General features: G+C 36.8%; 1 protein-coding gene across 2 annotated transcripts; it reads right to left on the minus strand.

The window, feature by feature from the left end:
• Window positions 1-1,678: 1,678 nt before the first annotated feature.
• Window positions 1,679-22,354, minus strand: LOC141398598 (protein rogdi-like). Of its 2 annotated transcripts, none has more exons than XM_073976009.1 (6): window positions 22,107-22,354; window positions 17,740-17,811; window positions 17,385-17,516; window positions 16,910-17,067; window positions 9,780-9,900; window positions 1,679-4,029 (listed from the first exon to the last, which is right to left on the minus strand). In XM_073976009.1, exons 1-6 carry the CDS (start codon window positions 22,146-22,148, stop codon window positions 3,784-3,786), a joined length of 771 nt encoding a protein of 256 aa, XP_073832110.1. In that variant the 5' UTR covers window positions 22,149-22,354; the 3' UTR covers window positions 1,679-3,783. The 2 variants fall into 2 exon arrangements, with proteins under 2 accessions (XP_073832110.1, XP_073832111.1); XM_073976010.1 differs by lacking the exon at window positions 22,107-22,354 and adding an exon at window positions 19,374-19,541.
• Window positions 22,355-23,590: the final 1,236 nt, after the last annotated feature.

A 23,590-nucleotide genomic window follows, 5' to 3' on the forward strand; every position in this document is an offset into this window, starting at 1 on the left:
CCGCCTTGCACACATAAGGTTGGGGGTTGATTCCCCGGCCAGGCAACATCAAAACACTTTTCAGCGGTGTCAAAATACCCCTCAGTGATGTTGGCGACATTTCCTGAGTATTTCACCCATGTAAAACTTCTCTAGAAAAATGGTGTCTGAGACACGCCGTTCGGACTCGGCGATAAACTGTAGGTCCCATATCATTGAGCTAATATGAATCGGGGTGAATTCATTGATATGAGAGAAGTCTCCGTTGTCCCTTATGGGATGTTTGTGGAACAATTATTATAATGGATGAAATTTTCCTGGAAATGTTCGAGAAAAAATACTTCCTACCGATGCCCTCTTTAATGCAAACTTGATAACCACAGAGAAAACTATCATCTTCTGAAAACTGTTTTTATAGCGGTATTTAAGTGAGATTGGGTTAGCTTTATTGCTGTGGATTGTTATTTTATGTTGTCGGTCTCATTGACGAAATTATCAGAGAAAAAATCACACTAAAGTAACCAAATCTAGCTTTGGACCATGTTGATGATTTTCCAAAGTTTTTTGAAGATTTGATGATTTCCTACCAAAAACTGTCGGCAACGCTGCATTAGAGTCCGGCTCAAGCGAGATAGGTCCGTATAGAAAAAAAGTCTGGTGCAATAGGAACTCTAATCCCCCCACATCCACTTGCTTGATGCTTTCTCAGTATATTGTAACCATCACAACGCCGCAAGCTGCAGATGTTGAGCAGCGACCATGATATTCTTCCGACTCATGAAGTCTACTACTTCCTTGATCTTACCATGCAATTAAATTACAAAGTAAATGCAGTCCCAGAGATCAGAACAGCAACTCAATTCATGAAATATTTTTTTTAAATTTTGTGTAACCGAAAATTGTTTAACTATTGTCAACCAAATATAACGATGCAATGTTCGATCTGTTCCGAGAGTTATCTTGCGCACCAGCCAACATTCTTTGCAAATTTCTGTTAAAAACTGCAAGTTCAAGATAGTTAAGGAGTTTACCTCGGTACCGGCATTTAGCTCCTTACTGGACTACAATTTTGCACTTGGAGTTTCAAGATATCAAAAAACTTCTGCACCAAAAATGGTATAGGGCCCACATAACGGTACCTCCCCATTTAAGGTATTTTGAAGCTTGCAGCTCCATTTTAGGACCGAGCAAATAAAAGTGTACCGCCCGATTTCAGGTATTTTTACGTTTTTTGCTACATTTGCGGACCGAATTACCTATAATTTGTTTTTTTCATGTTTTTGGATTTGGAGGCGATACATTTAGTGCATTGTCCCAATTTGAACTTCTAAACCTAAAAAACTGTAAAACCTAGGGAAAAGTCATAACGGTCAATCTTGTAGAGGATTTTTACTGCTACATTTTTTAGTCCCATTACGATAGGACTTGCGGTTTCCAAGCAAAATCGTGAAGACCTATTTAAACCCTAAAAATGTGAACTTTGACCGCGATTTATGAAAATCCCTCCGGCGATTTTTTTAGTTTTTTTTCATCTATGAACATTGTAGTTTCAGAATCCGCAAAAACTTGCCAGGTATAAGCACCTTTTATTAAAAGTAAGTTAAGGCGCACCGTTGTAAGATGGATTTCGCGATTCAGACTGTCCTGGTATTGCATTCCTCCCAACAAATTTGTTATTTCCGATCTAATAAAAAACATATTTGGAAGTTATTATCATATGTTTCTTTTTATTATTAATTACAATGCATTTTCAAAAAAAAAAGAGACATTTTTCGAAAAATGGACATTTAAGAAACAATAAAACAAACCATTTTCAAATTTGTTTATAACAATACTGGTTTCTTGAGATCTCAATGGAGAAAAATGAATACGAGTTGTTTTGTTTTTACTTACAAACATAGTTAATAGAGGGAATTAATAAAGTTAATTATAGTAGTTTTTTTTTCTTTATGTATAATAAATGTGATGGTATACAATAAATAATAAATGAATGAATGGAATACAATAAGCCTTTTATTTCTTAATATATGTTTATACTTTGCCGTTTTTTTTTTAATACGTTGTCAATATTTTGTTTATTAAATTTCTACATCATACTTTTGTTCTTGCTTAAAAGTTATTGTCATAATTTTTATGAATAAATTACGTGAATGTGAATTCATGTTTATATTTTAGATATATACGTACGTACATCAATCGTCAATTTATTTGTTGCTATGTTTTTTTTTCTCTTTAAATCGTCACCTAAAAACAATTGCTTCTTTGTTTGGTATGTTGTGGTTATGTTAAATGTAGAATATATGTATGTTCTCATTTGTTATCTCTTTTTTAGTTTCTCAAAATTATATTTTCATTTTATTAATTCTAAATACAACAACAACTTTAATAACTTCCCAGCAAAATGTTTGCCTCCAAAGATGCAGTTAAATGATATGTACAAGTGATCTGGATGTGCATCAAATTATGCATTTTCACTGATGATTTTTACAAGAGCGTGACTACTGAAAGATGCACTCCAAAGCACTGCATTTTAACTAACCCTTTGGCACTGCATTTTAACTGACCCTTTGGCATTGCATTTTAACTAACCCTTTTGCACTGCATTTTAACTGACCCTCTGGCACTGCATTTTAACTGACCCTTTGGCATTGCATTTTAACTAACCCTTTGGGGTAGAATAGGAGGCAGTCCAAAGCACGTGTTTGGTACAGGCATTCTGCGGAAATTGTGCAAGCCAGAACAAATAAAATGCATTTATTATTTGTGCAAAACAAAAATATTAACAACTTTATTACATTAACACAAATTATGAAAATTCTCCATTGAATTCAATCGCAAACATGCGTGTTTCCTCCGCTTGCATTTGTTCCAAGCTGAACTGATTTTGCTTCATTTGCTAAATGGGTTGTCTTCCCATCACCAGTTAAGATTTCGACACGTACTCCAACAGCACTCCATTCGGAAATTTTCTTCTGGTGAGTTGCCGGAAAAATGTTCACAAATTAAATATTATTTAAATATTAAATATTATTTAGTTTGTATTAACAAATGTTTGGACATGTTAACACGCTTATCTCTTTTTGGAAAATGAAAGCCGCTGCCTGTAGAGATGTACAATCTGATTTATGTACATATAGGGATCTCTAACAACTGCTAATAAAATGTAGCGAACGGAGTGCCTTTTTCACGACTCCGTTTGGACTGCATCCGGATGCTGTTAAATTGTGAGGAATTGGAGTGCCTTTTTCACGACTCCGTTGAACTGCATCCGGATGTTGTTAAAATGTGACAAGTGGATGTGATTCTTTGGATTGCATCCAAATGCGGTTAAAATGTGAGGACTGGAGTGCCTTTTTCACGACTCCAGTTGAACTGCATCAAAACATGCCGTGACAGAACTAGTCCACATTGCACTACTTCCAATTTATTTTGCTGGGTTATTAGTCTAATGATGTTTATTGATTAATTCTTTTTTATGTGTTTTTTTTTTTTCTTTATTAAGTACATTTAATATGAAGATACAGTCTGTGCCATAAAAGTATCATTTTTCAACAGTTTTCAAACACTTTTTTGGCCATCTGCATGCATGCATTTTTTATACATATAACTGACTTCACTGAATATAATAATATATTTAACGAATTTTAGTTGTGTATATTTTTTCTGTTTTTAAAAAGGAAAATTATATATTCATGTATATAAGGAGTTTGACTAAAATTATACAGAATTGATTTAAAATACACACTTTTATAAATATAATATAATAAATTGCATATAACAAAATGCAAGCAGCATAAAATTTTACTAACTTATAATACTATTTATTTTAAATGCGTTCATTTTATCTTTTAGTTGTTGGCACAGTGTTAAACCAACTGTAAATAATACTAGGACATCGTTGAGCCAACCAACCGAACATTCAGCTTGGGTTGCCTCCATTTTCACCGTACCCTGTACATTGAGTAACTGATAAACAGCGATGATCAATTTATGGCATTGTAAGAAGAAAGATATTGCTTGATCTTCGGGCAAATTTGGCGTTAAGGATTTCTGAAATATACAAAAATTAAATTTAAACCAATTCGGCAAAGGACATATTTGGATCACAATAATGTGGTATTGTATTATTGTTTCCCAATTAAAACTCCTACATTGTTAAATAAACTGCAGATCACTTTAACGGATTACAAGATGCAGCACACTACCATATCCTGAATATGTAAATAATTGTATCCATCCTTCAACCAGTAATACTCTTACTAATAATATTCATAGAAAGCAATCCACGTAATTGTTCTATCCTTCCAGTTCTGCTGATAACTAGACAGCGGAATTTCATGCAATCCATACTTTTGGTCCGATTCATGTCAAATTTTGGGATTGAGCATATTTTTGGCTTCTGATTAAATTGCAATCGAAACATATGACATATGCAAAAAATATGCAAGAGTGTTTGTGTGTACAATTTTTCTGTTTAAAATTCTCTTCAGACAAGTCAATAAAATAGAGAAATGTAACCACAGCCACAACCTTCAAAATACCGAAAATCGGGAGGTATCGTGCTATGGGGACTATATGAAGGGCTGAACTTTACCCCCAAGCAAGACTTAATACCAAATTTCAGCCATTTCGGCGGGATATTGAGGCCACAACCTTCAAAATACCGCAAATCGCGAGGTACAGTTCTATGGGGGCTATATGAAGACGTGGACCTATATCGAGTAATTTCAGGTGGAAAGTTGTATATCCCCAACGAAGACTAAATATCAAATGTCAGCCATTTCGGAGGGATATTGAGGCCACAACCTTCAAAATACCTGAAATCCGGAGGTACCTATACCGAGAAATTTCAGGTGGAAAGTTTTATACCCCTAAGGAAGACTTAATTCCAAATTTCAGCCATTTCGGAAGGATATTGAGGCCACAACCTCCAAAATACCAGAAATCCGGAAGTACCATTCTATGGGAGCTATATGAAAACGTGGACCTATACCGACAAATTTCAGGTGGAAAGTTTTATACCCCCAACGAAGACTAAGTACCAAACTTCAGTTATTTCGGTGGGATATTGAGGCTACAACTTTCAAAATACCGAAAATCGGGAGGTACCGTTCAATGGGGGCTATATGAAGACGTGGACCTATACCGACAAATTTCAGGTGGAAAGTTGTATATCCCCAACGAAGACTCAATATCAAATTTCAGCCATTTCGGAAGGATATTGAGGCCACAACCTCCAAAATACCAGAAATCCGGAGGTATCGTTTTATGGGGGCTATATGAAGACGTGGACCTATACCGAGAAATTTCAGGTGGAAAGTTTTATACCCCTAAGGAAGACTTAATTCCAAATTTCAGCCATTCCGGAGGGATATTGAGGCCACAACCTCCAAAATACCAGAAATCCGGAAGTACCATTCTATGGGGGCTATATGAAGACGTGGACCTATACCGACAAATTTCAGGTGGAAAGTTTTATACCCCCAACGAAGACTAAGTACCAAACTTCAGTTATTTCGGTGGGATATTGAGGCTACAACTTTCAAAATACCGAAAATCGGGAGGTACCGTTCAACGGGGGCTATATGAAGACGTGGAGATATACTGAAAAATTTCAGGTGGAAAGTTTTATACCCCCAACGAAGACTCAATATCAAATTTCAGTCATTTCGGAGACATATTGAGGCCACAACCTTCAAAATACCAGAAATCCGGAGGTACCGTTCTATGGGGGCTATATGAAAACGTGGACCTATACCGAGAAATTTCAGGTGGAAAGTTTTATACACCCAACAAAGACTCAATATCAAATTTCAGCCATTTCGAAAAGATATTGAGGCCACAACCTTCAAAATACCTGAAATCCGGAGGTACCTATACCGAGAAATTTCAGGTGGAAAGTTTTATACCCCTAAGGAAGACTTAATTCCAAATTTCAGCCATTTCGGAAGGATATTGAGGCCACAACCTCCAAAATACCAGAAATCCGGAAGTACCATTCTATGGGAGCTATATGAAAACGTGGACCTATACCGAGAAATTTCAGGTGGAAAGTTTTATACACCCAACAAAGACTCAATATCAAATTTCAGCCATTTCGAAAAGATATTGAGGCCACAACCTTCAAAATACGAAAAATCCGGAGGTACCGTTCTATGGGGGCTATATGAAGACGTGGACCTATACCGAGAAATTTTAGGTGGAATTTTGTATACCCCTAAGGAAGACTTAATTCCATATTTCAGCCATTTCGGCAGGATATTGAGGCCACAACCTTCAAAATACCGGAAATTGGGAGGTACAGTTCTATGGGGGCTATATGAAGACGTGGACCTATACCGACAAATTTCAGGTGGAAAGTGTTATACCCCCAACGAAGACTAAATACCAAACTTCAGTTATTTCTGTGGGATTTTGAGGCTACAACTTTCAAAATACCGAAAATCGGGAGGTACCGTTCAACGGGGGCTATATGAAGACGTGGAGATATACTGAAAAATTTCAGGTGGAAAGTTTTATACCCCCAACGAAGACTCAATATCAAATTTCAGTCATTTCGGAGACATATTGGGGCCACAACCTTCAAAATACCAGAAATCCGGAGGTACCGTTCTATGGGGGCTATATGAAAACGTGGACCTATACCGAGAAATTTCAGGTGGAAAGTTTTATACACCCAACAAAGACTCAATATCAAATTTCAGCCATTTCGAAAAGATATTGAGGCCACAACCTTCAAAATACCTGAAATCCGGAGGTACCTATACCGAGAAATTTCAGGTGGAATTTTGTATACCCCTAAGGAAGACTTAATTCCATATTTCAGCCATTTCGGCAGGATATTGAGGCCACAACCTTCAAAATACCGGAAATTGGGAGGTACAGTTCTATGGGGGCTATATGAAGACGTGGACCTATACCGACAAATTTCAGGTGGAAAGTGTTATACCCCCAACGAAGACTAAATACCAAACTTCAGTTATTTCTGTGGGATTTTGAGGCTACAACTTTCAAAATACCGAAAATCGGGAGGTACCGTTCAATGGGAGCTATATGTAGACGCGGACCTATACTGACAAATTTCAGGTGGAAAGTTTTATGCTAAGTTTACATTTACGAAATCCACTCGATTTCAACTGTCAATTCCATAGCTTAAACGTCAAATGAAATCTCATCTGAATTTCATTTGACGTTTAACCTATGGATTTGACAGTTGAAATCGAGTGGATTTCGTAAATGTAAACCAAGCATTATACTCCTAACGCTTCTCGTCGTGGGAAAGAGTAGATTCCTTAGAATCTTCGCTGGCCTGTACGATTTGCATCCTTGCCTGACTTCAGTAGCGGGACCAAAACCCTGGCAACTTTTCAGGCTTCTGGTAAAATATGGCAAGCTAACGATTGATTAGGAACACCTGTCAAATACTCAACTTCGGGTTCATGCAGTTGCTTAAGCATTAAAATTAATATTCCACGCGTGTCTCGTTTGCAACATTGCTCATCGTAAAACGTGGTACCTCCTCGGCTGGGAGGGCACATTGTCATGTCGTTGAAAGTAACAGTCGTTCTATCAATCTTCTTTCCCAGATTTGAAAGTTATTTAAAAGTTGTTATGTAGCCAACGACTGCAGATGTGATAATGTCCAGGAAATTCTCTTAGTCGAGGGTTATAGGAAAGGGAAGCTCTTTCAAGTGATGATTGCTAAATTTTCTGAATCCTTGCCAATCAGCTTTTCATGGTTCAAGAAGGAATGGCGGTGAGGGTTATGAAGTCAGGTGCCACAATTGAGATGTCTGGCGTGCTATGGCAATCTCCTCTTACACTCGTTGGAGCTTCTTTTTTCACCGGGGTGTTATGCGACCTCGTGCCCATCGGTGTTCCCAAGGTTTGCAGTTAGGGTACCAACTGTATTAGAACGGAGCCTCGTGTGATACCTGGGCACCTCAAGGAGTGTTAGAGCCCTAGTCATGGTAGAGGAGGGCTATGTCATGATTGTCCTTATCTCCCCCATTAATCAAATCTATATGGATGAATCAAACTTTTTAAAACACACCCCAAAAACACAAACCCTTAATCAACCCTCGATATCGACCTCAGCTATGACAATTGACAACGATGCACCCAATGCAGTAATGACCCCACCCGCGGGCGGGGACGACAGATTAACGACCTTGACAGTGGACGTAGTCAGCGACGCCATTCACTCTCAGAGCAGGGAAGTGCTCGATCTCCTGAAGGCGAGCGAGTCTCTCAGATTGAGTCAGGAGAGCCCCGCGCCGTGGGACTGGGAGGACTTCCGTCTGACAGACGATGAGATGGATGTTACAATCATTCCATCTCAAACGTCCAAGGAAGTACCTCCTTCAGCCACTCAGGGGAGTACAGTTCCTGTAGTCGAGAGACCAACTCCCTCAGGGGAAAAAACGTGGGTCGTTACCGACAAGCCCTTCCTGTCTAGGCAAGATGCCTTGGTAAAAGGAGATGAAGAGGAGGATCTGACAACCGACTCCTCGTCCCCGGCAACCAAGAATAGTGGGCCCAGACAGAGAAAGGATAAATATACCTACAAAGGGTCATTTAATACTGCAAAAGATTTATAGGCAGGAACCCCGCTGAGGTAACTCAAGCGGAATTTCGGGAGATCGGATTGAAGGTTCGATTTGTGAGGCGCTTTGGGCGCAAATACCCTTACGCTGAGAAGATCTTCCTTCCGATCGATCGACTTCCAACCCCTGGAAACGAAGCATTGTCCAGCCCAACGGCTGTGACGAAGGCAACGTTTTCAGGTAACAATGGAAAACCGGGAGTATCAGGCTGCTCGAACCCTTTGCGTCGGACGGACAACCACTCGGCCTCTTTTGCTGGAGTGACCACTCACCAGATGGTACAAAGGGCTCAACCGGGGAAGACCGTCCAAGTCAGCCAAGGTTCGAAACCCCCACAACCTATAGGTGAGAGGACGCGGGCATCAACAAGACCCGCTAGGATGATCTCCCCGGTTAAACTCCAGGTTGCGATTATTGATAGATCTGATCCGGATGGCATGATCAACGACGACCACTGGCTCCTGGTGGAACGTCTACTGAGGAAGGTTATAACCTCAGACGAGGTAGATGCCAGGAATACCGGCTTTGGCAGGGCAGTCGTCCATATGGGCGTCAATGTCCTTAATTGTCAGGATGAGGAATCTAAGGACTTCCTTATCCATACGATTGAGGACTCTGGTGCATTGTGGGACGGCTGCAGGCTAGCCGCTGTTCCTGTTGTCGATTCCCAGGGTAGGCGAACTAAACTTTTCAACGATGGCAAAATACAACTAAGTTGGCAACATTTCCTGAGTATTTCAGACATGTAAAACATCTCTACCATAATATCTTAATACACGCCGTTCGTACTCGTCGGTAAACAGTAGCTCAATAAGCTAATATGAATCTGGGTGCACACATTGATATGAGAGAAGTCTCCCTTCTATCACCACCTTCAAGAACCACTAAATCCCAAGTTTTAAATGAGGCTTATTTTGGTTCGTATCAACGTGTATATACCCTCGTTTAATTAAAGGCTGAGGGAAAAATGGCGACTTAAAAATCAAGATCGAAAAACTATGGTTAGAACCCAAAAACTCAATTTTTGTTTCCTAATTAAAAAACTCCTATACTCCTTATTAAACTGCAGATTAATTTAACATAGTGTTTTTTTCCAAATCTTAACAAAAAGGGCAATGGGAGTCCTTTCCAGTTTTCTACAAAATGCTGGCAATAAATTAAATAAATGTACAATATGTACATAATTATACTTACCATATTACGACCCTTCATTAAGTCATCAATGGATTTTTTCTTTGGTATAATAAGACTAGTACGTCCTCGTTGTAATGCTCCAATCAATTCGCCAATTATTTGCAGAACTTCTTCGGAGGAACTAAAATTGTGAATATATGTATGGATTTAGTTTGAATTTATTCTCATTATTTTGTTTTAAATTCACATACGCACACACATCAACAAATAAACACAAGTGCACTTATAGCAATAAAGCAAATAGAATTTGTATACAAGCCAAAAAGAAAGCCGCAAGGAACATTCAATTATTATAAACAAAAAATATATTGGGAAAATGCATAACAATTCCATTCACATAAATTAAAATAATAAATAATAGACATTAATTTTTATTTACAATTGTAAATACGTGTGTTTGTATATCTAATAATATTAATTGAATATGAGAGTAAACACAAAGAATGCCGATTGAGATATATAGGATGAAACGAAAGATGTAACACAGAAAAGTTATAATAAATTGACGTACAGTTCAATATGATTAAAATAAAATAGTTTGAATCGATAAGTGCATGTAATGTACATATTAAATCTAAATGTTATAAAATCTACCTAGTAGTTTAAATTATAACCGCAAATTGAGCTGTGGTTTAGTGAAAAGAATATCAGATAAGCCCTTAGCAACAATTTGAGAAATGGAAATACATAATTGAGAAGATGCATTTTTGTACTGTATTGTCTTCTTTAAACGTTTTTGTTAAAAAAGAAAAATTATTAATATGACCTGAGAAATTTAATTGGCAGTAAATAGTAAAGTAAAGAATTGGAACTGCAAAAATTATATTTTTCTTCTTTCATTTTGGTTCTATGCCATGCATATGTACATATGTATTCCACGGACATTTCTAAATCTTAGGTCTTTTAGCAACAGCAATGAGCTGGTAAAATTTTCTCATCTATTGGACAATGAATGTGGTCGTTAGAGCAATTTCTTGAAAATTTACATTTAGCCCCATTCAAATTACTGTGGAATTAAAAGTCTCTCTCGGGTTAAAATTTCATATTTAAAGTTTTTGGATCAAATGGAAAAAATTTGAACGAAATTTGCAATAAAAAACATTTGAAAAACACAGTGTTGAAGTGTTATCACGGCGTGTTAACGTGCAGAGCCAACACTCATAACTTCATGGAAGGCATACAGATTGGGTGGACAAATAATCACCACTGTAAAAACAAATTGCATTTGAAAGAGAAAAAGTTCGATGACAAAGAAGGCACTCCACAGCCGGAATGTCTGATGACCCGCTACCCACGTCGTAACCGGTCACATAATTGTGGTACACTGAGGTCTGCGAGAGACCGAACAACTATTTAAACGATCTTACCACCTTTTTCCATTCGAGGAATATGCAGATTTCCGCCACAAAATCAACAGACACTCTGTTCACCACATGGACAGCGCAGTTTGGAAGAGAATTGAATGTCGTGGTCGACGGTAGCAGAATTCCGACAAACTGCCCCAGAATTTTAGGGGTCACATTCGACACTACTTTCACGTCGTGCGCACACGACACAGCTATCTGCGACAAACTGAAGAGTAGGAACAAGGTCCTCAAGTCCCTAGCCGCCAGCACTTGGGGTGCAGATAAAGAAACCTTGTTGGCCACGTAAAACGCGATAGGTCGGTCTGTGGTAAGCTATGCGGCTACAGTCTGGTCCCCGAGACTGTGTGACACGAACTGGAAAAAGATTCAAACTTGCCAGAATGCCGCCCTGAGAATAGCGACAGGGTTCCTCCTCAAATCTTCAGTGGACCATCTACATGAGGAGGCAAAAATTCTTCCTGTAAAGCAACACAATGAGATGCTTTCGTTGCAGTACCTGCTTGGATGTTATCGTGTGAGCCATCCCAATCACCATCTTGTGGGTAGGCACGGCCCATTCAGGGAGATAAGGAAGGATATCCATGCTCTAGAGGGAGAGGTCCAACGATACAGGAGAGAACCCCTATATCAACATCCTCCATCTATCGCAGCTGAGAAGCGTCAGCTGCCACGACAAACCAGAGTAGTTTTGGCTCAACTACGCTCGGGATATTGCAGTCGCCTAAATTCGTATTGGGCGGAAATCGATCGCGCCGTGCAAGACATATGCCCAGTATGCGGCATGGGCCCGCACGACACACAACACCTTTTTAACTGCCCCGCCAGACCTACCCATCTAACTCCAGTGGATCTGTGGCTACATCCCATCGAAGCAGCCATTTTTCTGGAACTGGAGATAGACCCAGAACATATAAACATAATAAAAACAATGTTACAACAACAAATATTTGAAAAATGGTTATTTTTCTTTATGCAAAAAATGGTGCCGTCTAGCGTTCTCTTTAGAAACTTTTTACTACACGACAAATTTGGGCTGGTATAAAATAACAATAACCACCCAGCAAAATAAATTGGAAGTAGTGCAATGTAGACTAGTTCTTTCACGGCATGTTTTTATGCAGTTCAAACGGAGTCGTGAAAAAGGCACTCCATTCCTCACATTTTAACCGCATTTGGATGCAATCCAAAGAATCACATCCATTTGTCACATTTTAACAACATCCGCAGGCAGTTCAACGGAGTCGTGAAAAAGGCACTCCAATTCCTCACAATTTAACAGCATCCGGATGCAGTGCAAACGGAGTCGTGAAAAAGGCACTCCGTTCACTACATTTTGTTAGCAGTTGTTAGAGATCCCTACATGTACATAAATCAGTTTATACATCTCTACAGGCAGCGGAATACATTACAAAAAGAGATAATCGTGTTAACATTTCCAAACATTTGTTAATACAAACTAAATAATATTTAATTTGTGAACATTTTTCCGGTAACTCACGAGAAGAAAATTTCCCAATGGAGTGCTGTTGGAGTACATGTCGAAATCTTAACTGGTGATGGGAAGACAATATCAAACCCATTTAGCAGATGAAGCAAAAGCACTTAAGCTTGGATTAAATGAAGAGCGGAGGAAACACACATGTTTGCGATGGAATTCAATAGAGAATTTTCATAATTTGTGTTAATTAAATAAAGGTATTAATATTTTTGTTTTACACAAATAATAAATGCATTTTATTTTGTTATTCAAAACACGTGCTCTGGACTGCCTCCTATTCTACCCCAAAGGGTCAGTTATAATGCAATGCCAAAGGGTCAGTTAAAATGCAGTGCCAAAGGTTCAGTTAAAATGCAATGCCAAAGGGTCAGTTAAAATGCGGTGCAATGGAGTGCTTCTTTCCGGGGTCACTCCCTTGTAAAAATCATGAGTGAAAATGCATAATTTGATGCACTTCCAAATCACTTGTACATATCATTTAACTGCCTCTTTGGAGGCAAACTTTTCGCTGGGCAGCAAAATAAATTGGAAGTAGTGCAATGTAGACTAGTTCTTTCACGGCATGTTTTTATGCAGTTCAAATGGAGTCGTGAAAAAGGCACTCCATTCCTCACATTTTAACCGCATTTGGATGCAATCCAAAGAATCACATCCATTTCTCACATTTTAACAACATCCGGAGGCAGTTCAACGGAGTCGTGAAAAAGGCACTCCAATTCCTCACAATTTAACAGCATCCGGATGCAGTGCAAACGGAGTCGTGAAAAAGGTACTCCGTTCACTACATTTTATTAGCAGTTGTTAGAGATCCCTACATGTACATAAATCAGTTTGTACATCTCTACAGGCAGCGGAATACATTTCCAAAAAGAGATAATCGTGTTAACATTTCCAAAAATTTGTTAATACAAACTAAATAATATTTAATTTGTGAACATTTTTCCGGTAACTCACGAGAAGAAAATTTCCCAATGGAGTGCTGTTGGAGTACATGTCGAAATCTTAACTGGTGATGGGAAGACAATATCAAACCCATTTAGCAGATGAAGCAAAAGCACTTAAGCTTGGATTAAATGAAGAGCGGAGGAAACACACATGTTTGCGATGGAATTCAATAGAGAATTTTCATAATCTGTGTTAATTTAATAAAGTTATTAATATTTTTGTTTTACACAAATAATAAATATTTTATTTATTTTGTTATTCAAAACACGTGCTCTGGACTGCCTCCTATTCTACCCCAAAGGGTCAGTTAAAATGCAATGCCAAAGGGTCAGTTAAAATGCGGTGCAATGGAGTGCCTCTTTCCGGGGTCACTCCCTTGTAAAAATCATGAGTGAAAATGCATAATTTGATGCACTTCCAAATCACTTGTACATATCATTTAACTGCCTCTTTGGAGGCAAACTTTTCGAACTTTTTGAGGGAAATCTTACAATGTACAAATGATGGACCAATTTCAGTCATTCCTTTCAATAGTTAAAGTGCCGACCAGCCATTGTAGTGGGACACCATAGGATTTTTTAGAGTTTTTGCTCCATTATGTCAGGAACCATGGACTTGTTTACGAAATAAACTATAAAGCTGTAAACAGGACCGCAATAATCGAACAGTCATTAAACTGCACATAAAATTGTAACTGTTGTCAGGGATAGAACTTCTATATAGAACTTCTAGGATCTTGATGTACGTTTCGAAGCATTTTTTACTCAGGAAGTAACAGGGTCAGCGAAAACAACCGGCTCCAAAAAAATCAAAACGATCTGAGTAATGTTTTTAAAATGAGATATTGCCAACATTTGGGTTAGGGTACCCTATGGAGTGGACCCAAATAGTCCATATTCAAACATGATCTATGTACGAAAGAAATAATCGGATACTCCCTTCGAGAGTTATCTTGAATTAAAATTTTGTGTCTAATCAAACGGTGAATGAATTTGATGTTTCTTGTATTCCTGATTTGTATTCTATAAGATTAAATCTAAAGCGGTTGGTTTTGTTAGTTAGTTTTCAGATTAAATTTCTGAGGCTTGTGTTCCCCTTAATTGGACGTCATTTGGTGCATATTGTTAATACGATGTTAACTGTGTCTAAGTTTCCCGCAGATTGGAAAATTTCTAAAGTAGTGCCTATAAGGAAAAGTAATGATTCTCTGGATTATAGACCTATTTCAATTATGCCGATAATCTCAAAGATGGTTGAGCATATATTGAAAGATCAAATGCTGAGTTACATCAATGAGCTATCACTGTTGCATGATAGCCAGTATGGATTTAGATGTAACCGTAGTACAACGTCCCTCCTTGTTGGATTGACTGACAATGTGAGGAGGACTGTTGTTGGGGGTGGTTAATCACTTCATTTTGATTAAGAAATTGCATAGTTTTTTTTTTAATTTTTCGTCTTCAGCGTGTAAGCTTATCTTTTCGTATTTGTTCCGGAGGTTGCAATATGTGAGTTGTAAAAATGTGTTTCGAGTATGCTACCAGTGAGTAGCGGTGTGCCCCAAGGTTCTGTCCTTGGGCCTTTGTTGTTTGTAATGTATATTAATGATTTTGTTTGGTTGTATTAATAGTAGAAATTGTATGTCATTTGCCTTTGCTGATGATATACAGGTTTCGTTTAAAGGGGAATATGTTTTTATGGACGTTTTGCAGTCTTCTATTGATTTTAATATTAATATGTTAGCCACGTGGTTGTCCAACAATGGGCTCTTACCAAATACTAGTAAGACTAATGCTATGTTTTTTGGCAACTTCCAAGAGAGTTCTATAAATGTTTCCATCTATAGAGAGTCTATAGATGTTGTAAGCTCGATGAAGTGTCTTGGTTTGTTGCTTGATAGTGGTTTGGTATTTGATCTGCATGTTAATTGTTTGGTTTCCAAGGAAAACTTTATTTTAAGAAAGTTATACTGTTTGGATATTGTCCTACCTAAGAAAATTATGCATTGATAATGCCGCATTTTTTGTATTGTATTGAGGTTGTTGGTGGAAGTTGTGGCTATGTTTTGCGTAAGCTTAAGCTATTGCTTAATAGAGTTATGCGCAATGTTTTTGTGCTTAAACGTCGTGATCATGTCTCTTCGTATGTAGAAGAGTTTCTTGGTAGTTCATTTGATGCTTTTTTGAATATTAGGTGCATGATGTTTTTCTTTGAGGTGATAAAAATCCAAGCCCCTTCCTCTGTTTTAGATTTATTTGTGTTTAGTAGATCTGTCAGGAATAAACAAATTCATGTACCGCTTTTGACCCCTTTGTTGGAAAAATCCTTTTTCGTACGGGTGTGTTCAATAGTTTACCGCAATATCTTAAGACATTAAGTGGCTCCTTAATCTGTTATAATAGGAAGTTATTTGAAATTTTCAATCGGAGTGATTTTGAAGATTAATAATTTTTTGACTAGTACATATTTTTGTTATGATTGTTTATGTTCCTTATTTTTATTATTGCTTAGCTGATTTACTAAGCAGATCTTTATATTTTTTTAATTAAATCATGTTAATGAATTTTAAGACTATTAAGTTTAATGTATTGTTAGTTTTAAGCTTTTGGAGTAGTGTATGTTTTGTAGCTTATGGAACCGCTCTTGGCCCTATGGGCTAGGTTCCCATTTATGAAAATAAATTGAAATTGAAAAGAAACAGAATTGTACGTCAATGTTCGCAACCATTTTTTGTGACTTTTAAACGACTAGGGGATTTATGTGGGTTAACGATGTTTGTCGGAAGTTAACTACGAACTAACTCTACCGATAGCTAGTGTCAACTGTCAACTTTTATTTGAAATTTCCATTCATAATTTTGCGTTTCAATTTTACCGATTTTTGTCATTAACTCAAAAAATAAGTTGGAGTATCGCACTACAGATGGTAACATTCATTATCATTTTTTCCGTTGGAATGGATCTAACATTTTTTGTAAATTTAAATGCCTAAATATAATCCGACCATCTCCAAAGTTAATAGACTTCTTTCCCTCTAAGAACGCCAGGACAACACGTTTTAGAATGACATAAACGGACCGAGATACAAATATAGCCATGTCGATTCAGCTCAAATTTATAACACCCTCCCTACATAGCAGTGTAGGTAGACTATAAAAATGTCTGGCCTGGCTCAGGTGCTTAAGTGTGCAAAGCCAATTGCATAGAAATAATACTACATTAAAACAAAATTATGGTACATTATAAACAACATCTAAAGCAGCATTTTTACTACATGCAATACCAGATAACATAACGAAATTTAATAAATGCAGAACTTACCGAAATTTATAATTTTCATCGACATTGTCAATATGATTAATGGCCTGTTGTAAATGATTGGCAGCATCTTGTACTTGTTGTAATTTCCAGGGAGCTTCTGATGTTATTGCAGTTCGTTGAATTTGGGATGAGGAACGTTTCAATTTAAAACTAATTTCCTGTAAGCAAAAAGGAGAAAATATTATTTGTACAATGTTATATGTAAAAAAATGTAATTTGAAGAGAAGTCACTTGTTTCGGTGTTATATATTTTTATTCTGTAACACCTTGTTTATTTTAATCTCACAGTGTATTGTTTATAACAATAAATTAGTCATCTGCATAATTTATAGAAGCCTTAATATAATACATTATTCACAAAACTAAAAATTTCCAAATATTACTATCATAAATAATTACACACAATTTGCAAACTTTGTTTTCCCTTTTTATGAAACATCTTCTTAGTTCATAGGTTTTGTTTTATATACTTTACCGCTTGTGTAATACTATCTCCAGTTAATGTTAGAGAACATTTTAGTTGATCCTGTGCCGCAACCAAATGAAATTTTTCAGTTCGTTTACCCTCATTGTCGTACAGGGGGACAGGAAAGCGGCGGGCACACTCCTAAAAGTAAACGAGACAAAAAAAAATGTAATAAAAATACCAACACAGGTGGAACGAAATGTTTGTTCTGGTTTTTTGAGGGACGCACTTGTACATTGTATTCTACTTATGGGGTAGTGGGAGATTGAAATGTGTGTCAAATTTTGAAAAAAAAAACCAGATAAGAACGAGGGTTGGTTTGATAAATACTCGTTGCTATATTTATATCAATTTGTTTACTTACCACTAAAATTTCTCTTAGCTTCCTCAAAATAGAATGAACCTCATCTCTCATAACCCATTCAAATTCAATTTGCTGAAAGTAATAAATGGAACAAAAAATCAATATAATTTAATATCAAAAACCGTTTGTTTTTTGTACATAAATCTTTCAATTGCCATTTCGTTTTAAATATAAACAAATACTATCCAAAAAGAATCAAATTGATTTGACTATTTGAAACACTAATGTTTTCTTTTTCGGTAGTCTGGTTGATATGGATGGAACACCTACACTGCAAAGGAAAATATTTTCCGTTCACAATGGCAGTTGTTACAGTATATTTTGTGAAGTTTGTAAAGTATATTTTATTAAATTTAAAAACTACTCAAATGTGGCAAATTATTCTTTCTCTCGAATTTGAAGAAGGAGTTTCATTTGAAATTACCAAAAATCGGTAGAAGTTAAAATCCAAAATGATGAATTAAATTTTTACATATTTGTTTCGAGCACTTTTGCTATTGATAAGTCCGGCAGGTTTCTTCGCTAAACTACCGAAAAAGTTGTATTAATAAAAATTACACTAAATAAAATTACACTTAAAAATGTCAACTTATCGGTAATTATGGGTAATTCTGTCGTTAACTATAGTTAGAGAACTTCACTACTCAGAGCTTTGGCAAATGCTTCTATCTTGTTCTATATTTTTCACGATCCATAATGGCGAACAATGCCAAACCTTCTTCACTAATAAATTAGTTGTTTTAAATATTAAAACAACAACAATGGGATTAAGCCAGACTATTTTGAAAAATCAAAATTGTAACAGCTATCCCAATCAAAAACGCCACCAATGTTCTATTTGGGAAACACTGGCACGGTTTGTGTATGGTTGGTTATGGCTAGAAAAAGCTACCAACAACATTTTGTTGTGTTGTTTTCGTTGAAAATCAACGACGCACAATAGTGAAAGAATATTTTCTTTGTCAGGGTTGTGTGAGGTTGCCAAAGACAAACTTCTCATTGAAGTTTCTTGTTGGTTCACCTTTATACTTCGAGCTGACGTTTGAAGTTTGGGTATAAAAAGTTTTTTGTTGAAGAAGTTATTGAATAATAACTTCCGTGGAGAATATCCACAAACAAAAAACAAGGGAAATGATGAGATCCTGTGGCGAGGATCGAAACTAGTCTTCCCTGCCTTACCCCTTGGCGAACAATGCCAAACCTTATTTACTAATAAATTAGTTGTTTTAAATAATAAAACAACAACAATGAGATTAAGCAGACTATTTTGAAAAATCAAAATTGTAACAGCTATCCCATTAAAAATGCCACCAATGTTCTAAAACACTTTTAAAGTTTTTTTTAATAAGAATTTCAGCTTTCCGAAATCTAATCCTGCAATTGCTACAGCAGCAAATTCAGCATAGATGTATATCGAATCTACAATTACAACACACACTTCACCTCTCACTTCACGTGTCAAGCATTTTGTTCATCCCATTTACGCTTATTTGTCGGGTATTTTATGGACGGTGTATATTTTTTAAATACCCTAATGAATATTAGCTTCAAGAAATTCGCAAAAATATGAATAAATTGGATGAACAAAATACTTGAGGCTTGAAGTGAGAGGTGAAGAGTGTCTCAGAACATACCCGGTAGGTTCACAACAGGTTCAGGGGAAGGGTCAGGTTAGGATGGAAACCTGGACTCATAAAGTCCGGTTATTTGACACGCAAGTCCGCCTACAGGTGTAGACCCCATTCTACTGATCTTATTACGACAAAATGTTATCGCTTATAAAAATAATTTTGGTTCGGAAACTATAGCAGGAACCCTGAAAAAGTCAAACAGGTTTCATTATCAAAAAATATGTGCCAAAGTTTAGCTTACACTTTAACATTTAAAATTGTCTAGAACGGAACGCCACCATAAACAACTTGGGAATAAGTACTTGGACCAACTCTTCTAATGACATTTTGTAGTGGTAGATATTGGTGCGATGATTAGGGAAATGTATTATTTTCTTTGGGGATCCGTTTACCCCTTTATAAGTTCCGAAAATGGGGGTGCAAAACCCGGTTATACTGAACCGATTAAGGCAAAGCGTTTGAATGCTTATAAAATGCCTATCCAACAAGTGGTCACATGATTTAACGGGTTCAGTAGTCATTATTCTCTGAAATAAACAGTTTTTTTAGATTAGCTCAGCTTTCAAATGATACCAATTTAATCGGCTCAGTAGAACAAGTTCAGTTTAGGGGCTCTCTATAAAAATTGTGTTCTTATGCAACTTTAAAGAACCCGTATCTGAGAAAACTAACTTCTTCCAGAATACATATAGTTGCACTGAGGACTATCCGCATCCCTAAAGTCGACTTAACTTTTATAACGGCGTAATCAGTGCTCCAAGATCCGCCTCTCGGGCCTAAAATGTGCTTAAGGATCTACCACTGCAAAAAAATCAAAAAAAAAAAACTTAAACTAAAGTCATCAATAGCTAATTCTATTTTCGTTCATTGAAAACATTTGGAACAAGTGTCGTTTAGGGGCACCTCTCGGATCGGTCCGAAATTTTTACCATAGGTAGCCCTTGGCATCCTGAATAGTCCATACTTCCCGAGATATGGGTCTTGACATTTCGGAAATTTCGTACTTTCGGACCTTTAGGTTGTTTAGGGGCACCCGGCATACGTTTTAAAAATAATAGTGATAAAAGTAAAAAAGTCAAGACCCATCTCTCGGGAAGTATGGACTTCCCCCCGGAAAATTATATATAGTTGTAGTCAGGATGCCAAGGGCTGTCTACTGTAAAAATTTCAGCCCGATCCGAGAGGTGCCCCTAAACAACCTAAAGGTGCGAAAGTACGAAATTTCCGAAATGTCAAGACCCATATCTCGGGAAGTATGGACTTTCCCCCGGAAAATTATATATAGTTGTATTCAGGATGCCAAGGGCTGTCTACTGTAAAAATTTCAGCCCGATCCGAGAGGTGCCCCTAAACAACCTAAAGGTGCGAAAGTACGAAATTTCCGAAATGTCAAGACCCATATCTCGGGAAGTATGGACTTCCCCCGGAAAATTATATATCGTTGTATTCAGGATGCCAAAGGCTATCTACTGTAAATTTCAGCCCGATCCGAGAGGTGCCCCTAAACGACATTTAAGCCAAACATTTTTTTATATTTTGTCTGCAAATCAATATAATAGGCATTTAATTCGTGCTCAATGAGACCTCGAAAATCATCCTTCAAAAAAAAACTTAAACTAAAGTCATCAATAGCTAATTCTATTTACGTTCATTGAAAACATTTGGAACAAGTGTCGTTTAGGGGCACCTCTCGGATCGGTCCGAAATTTTTACCATAGGTAGCCCTTGGCATCCTGAATAGTCCATACTTCCCGAGATATGGGTCTTGACATTTCGGAAATTTCGTACTTTCGGACCTTTAGGTTGTTTAGGGGCACCCGGCATACGTTTTAAAAATAATAGTGATAAAAGTAAAAAAGTCAAGACCCATCTCTCGGGAAGTATGGACTTCCCCCCGGAAAATTATATATAGTTGTAGTCAGGATGCCAAGGGCTGTCTACTGTAAAAATTTCAGCCCGATCCGAGAGGTGCCCCTAAACAACCTAAAGGTGCGAAAGTACGAAATTTCCGAAATGTCAAGACCCATATCTCGGGAAGTATGGACTTCCCCCCGGAAAATTATATATAGTTGTATTCAGGATGCCAAGGGCTGTCTACTGTAAAAATTTCAGCCCGATCCGAGAGGTGCCCCTAAACAACCTAAAGGTGCGAAAGTACGAAATTTCCGAAATGTCAAGACCCATATCTCGGGAAGTATGGACTTCCCCCGGAAAATTATATATCGTTGTATTCAGGATGCCAAAGGCTATCTACTGTAAATTTCAGCCCGATCCGAGAGGTCCCCCTAAACGACATTTAAGCCAAACATTTTTTTATATTTTGTCTGCAAATCAATATAATAGGCATTTAATTCGTGCTCAATGAGACCTCGAAAATCATCCTTCCTTTCCGCACAAAACCAAAAATATTTCATAATTCCTTGTGCGTAGGATTGAACAGATTCGTCTTCGCTTATCGTTATTCCATCGTCACTTGGGTTTGTTTAGTGTTAGTAAATGTGGTACACACACACGCCACAAACACCTATGCATGCATGGTTTTGTCTGTCTTGTCGATGAACAGCAAGAAAAAAACAAATTATTGATTTTTGCAAATTTTCTAATTGTAATATCTTCACACTGAACGTTTGCTTAATATTTTGTCAATTTTCATTTATTCAATTTCTTCTCTCATCAGTTTGTGGTGTTTGTGATTAAATTTTGCACATCCTCAATTTTCTTTTTGAGGACACTTACTAAGTTTTTCACTTCTTCACTTTCTATGTCTTCCATCATCATTATCACTAAAATTTATTATTTTTATTTTTCCGAAATAAATTCTTTTGATTTTTTTACGCTTTTTAAATTAATTGTTAACACTTTTCTTTGAGGAGATTTCAAACAAAACAACAAACAATTTACACGGAAAAAACTTAAGTACATATGACAAAAAATCTAGTTCTCATTGCCAGACTCTCTTTTGTGTACTGACGGATTGCAAATCCTTGCAGAGAACAAAGACAAAGGAATTGTGTTTGAACGGCGTTAAGAATGGTTAATGCTTTGGTTCTTTTTGAACAGGCTTTGGAAATTTTTAAATGGCAGTGGTAATAACGGTAATTTCAACATTATTAAACAGTGCGGGAAATTTAAGGGAGAATTAATATTTATTTTTTCTTGATGTTTCATTACTTATTTCAAAATTTTTTAAATATTAATGCTGTCTAAAATCGTCCACAATGAATTTTTTTAAAATATAAATAAAAAATTGCATAAATGTTTAATTATTCATGGTTCACAAAAATTAAGAGTACGTTTTCACAATTTGACTGTGTGCTAGCACACATGCGGGCTCTGCCCTGTTCTTATGGCCCCGGCACATACGATCCGTCGTGCGTCGCGTCAAGCGTTGAAAACAACAACCACATGGAAAAAGTGTAAGTGATGCCAAGTTTGTTCTTGAAGTTTTCATGTGGTTGTTGTAACGCGACGCACAACTGACCGTATGTGCCGGGGCCTTTAAACCTAATCAAGGCAAATTTATATAAGGTATATGCATGAATAACAACAACTAACAAATTTACAAAAACAATGTCTTATCCCAGACTATGAAAATTTTCATTAGAAAATCTTTTAAATTTTCATTGAGGTCCACACATATATAAGAAATCATATGAAAATTTTGATATTTTCATTGCTTTGCATTGGTTTGAGAGTTACGAATTTAAACACAAAGAATATTTTCAGATTACAGAACCTTGTGTACAGAGTTTCACCCCCTTCACACCTCTTACTTATAAACTCATTTTCATGTTAATAAAAATTTTCATAGTCTGACATAAGACAATATTAGCTCTGTTCCTTTACGTTCAAGATTCTTCAAGTTTTACCACTTTTTACTCGAAAAGCGTTCCTTTAATTCAGACAACATACAATTCATATGGGAGCAGTTTACAACTTTTGCCGGTTTTACCATTTTCAAAAGTAAAGGAACAGACCAATTGTTGTTATTGAAAAATGAATTGTCAAAGAAAATATTGAAGAATAGGGTGGTTCCAAAAATTTTCTCAGGAAAACATAAACATATTTTGAAAATCCTCTAAAATAGAACAAATTTGAATCAATATGCATTCAGAACTGTCGAAGGACATTTTTATTACACGTTTTGGATGAAAAGCAGTATTTTATGGGAGCAAATTTCGAAATTTCAAATTTCATGAGTAGACCCTATTACATTATGA

This window comes from Musca autumnalis, unplaced genomic scaffold, assembly GCF_047663935.1.
Source record: "Musca autumnalis isolate F117 unplaced genomic scaffold, ASM4766393v1 scaffold_3, whole genome shotgun sequence".
Taxonomy (NCBI): domain Eukaryota; kingdom Metazoa; phylum Arthropoda; class Insecta; order Diptera; family Muscidae; genus Musca; species Musca autumnalis.

Excerpts from the sequence above, each read along its gene's own strand:
- LOC141398598 (XM_073976009.1), bottom strand. The coding sequence starts at position 22,148 with ATGATGATGGAAGACATAGAAAGTGAAGAAGTGAAAAACTTA. Across the intron at positions 17,812-22,106 it reads GTGAAGAAGTGAAAAACTTA|CAAATTGAATTTGAATGGGT; the intron begins GTAAGTGTCCTC and ends TATTACTTTCAG. Across the intron at positions 17,517-17,739 it reads AGCTAAGAGAAATTTTAGTG|GAGTGTGCCCGCCGCTTTCC; the intron begins GTAAGTAAACAA and ends GTTTACTTTTAG.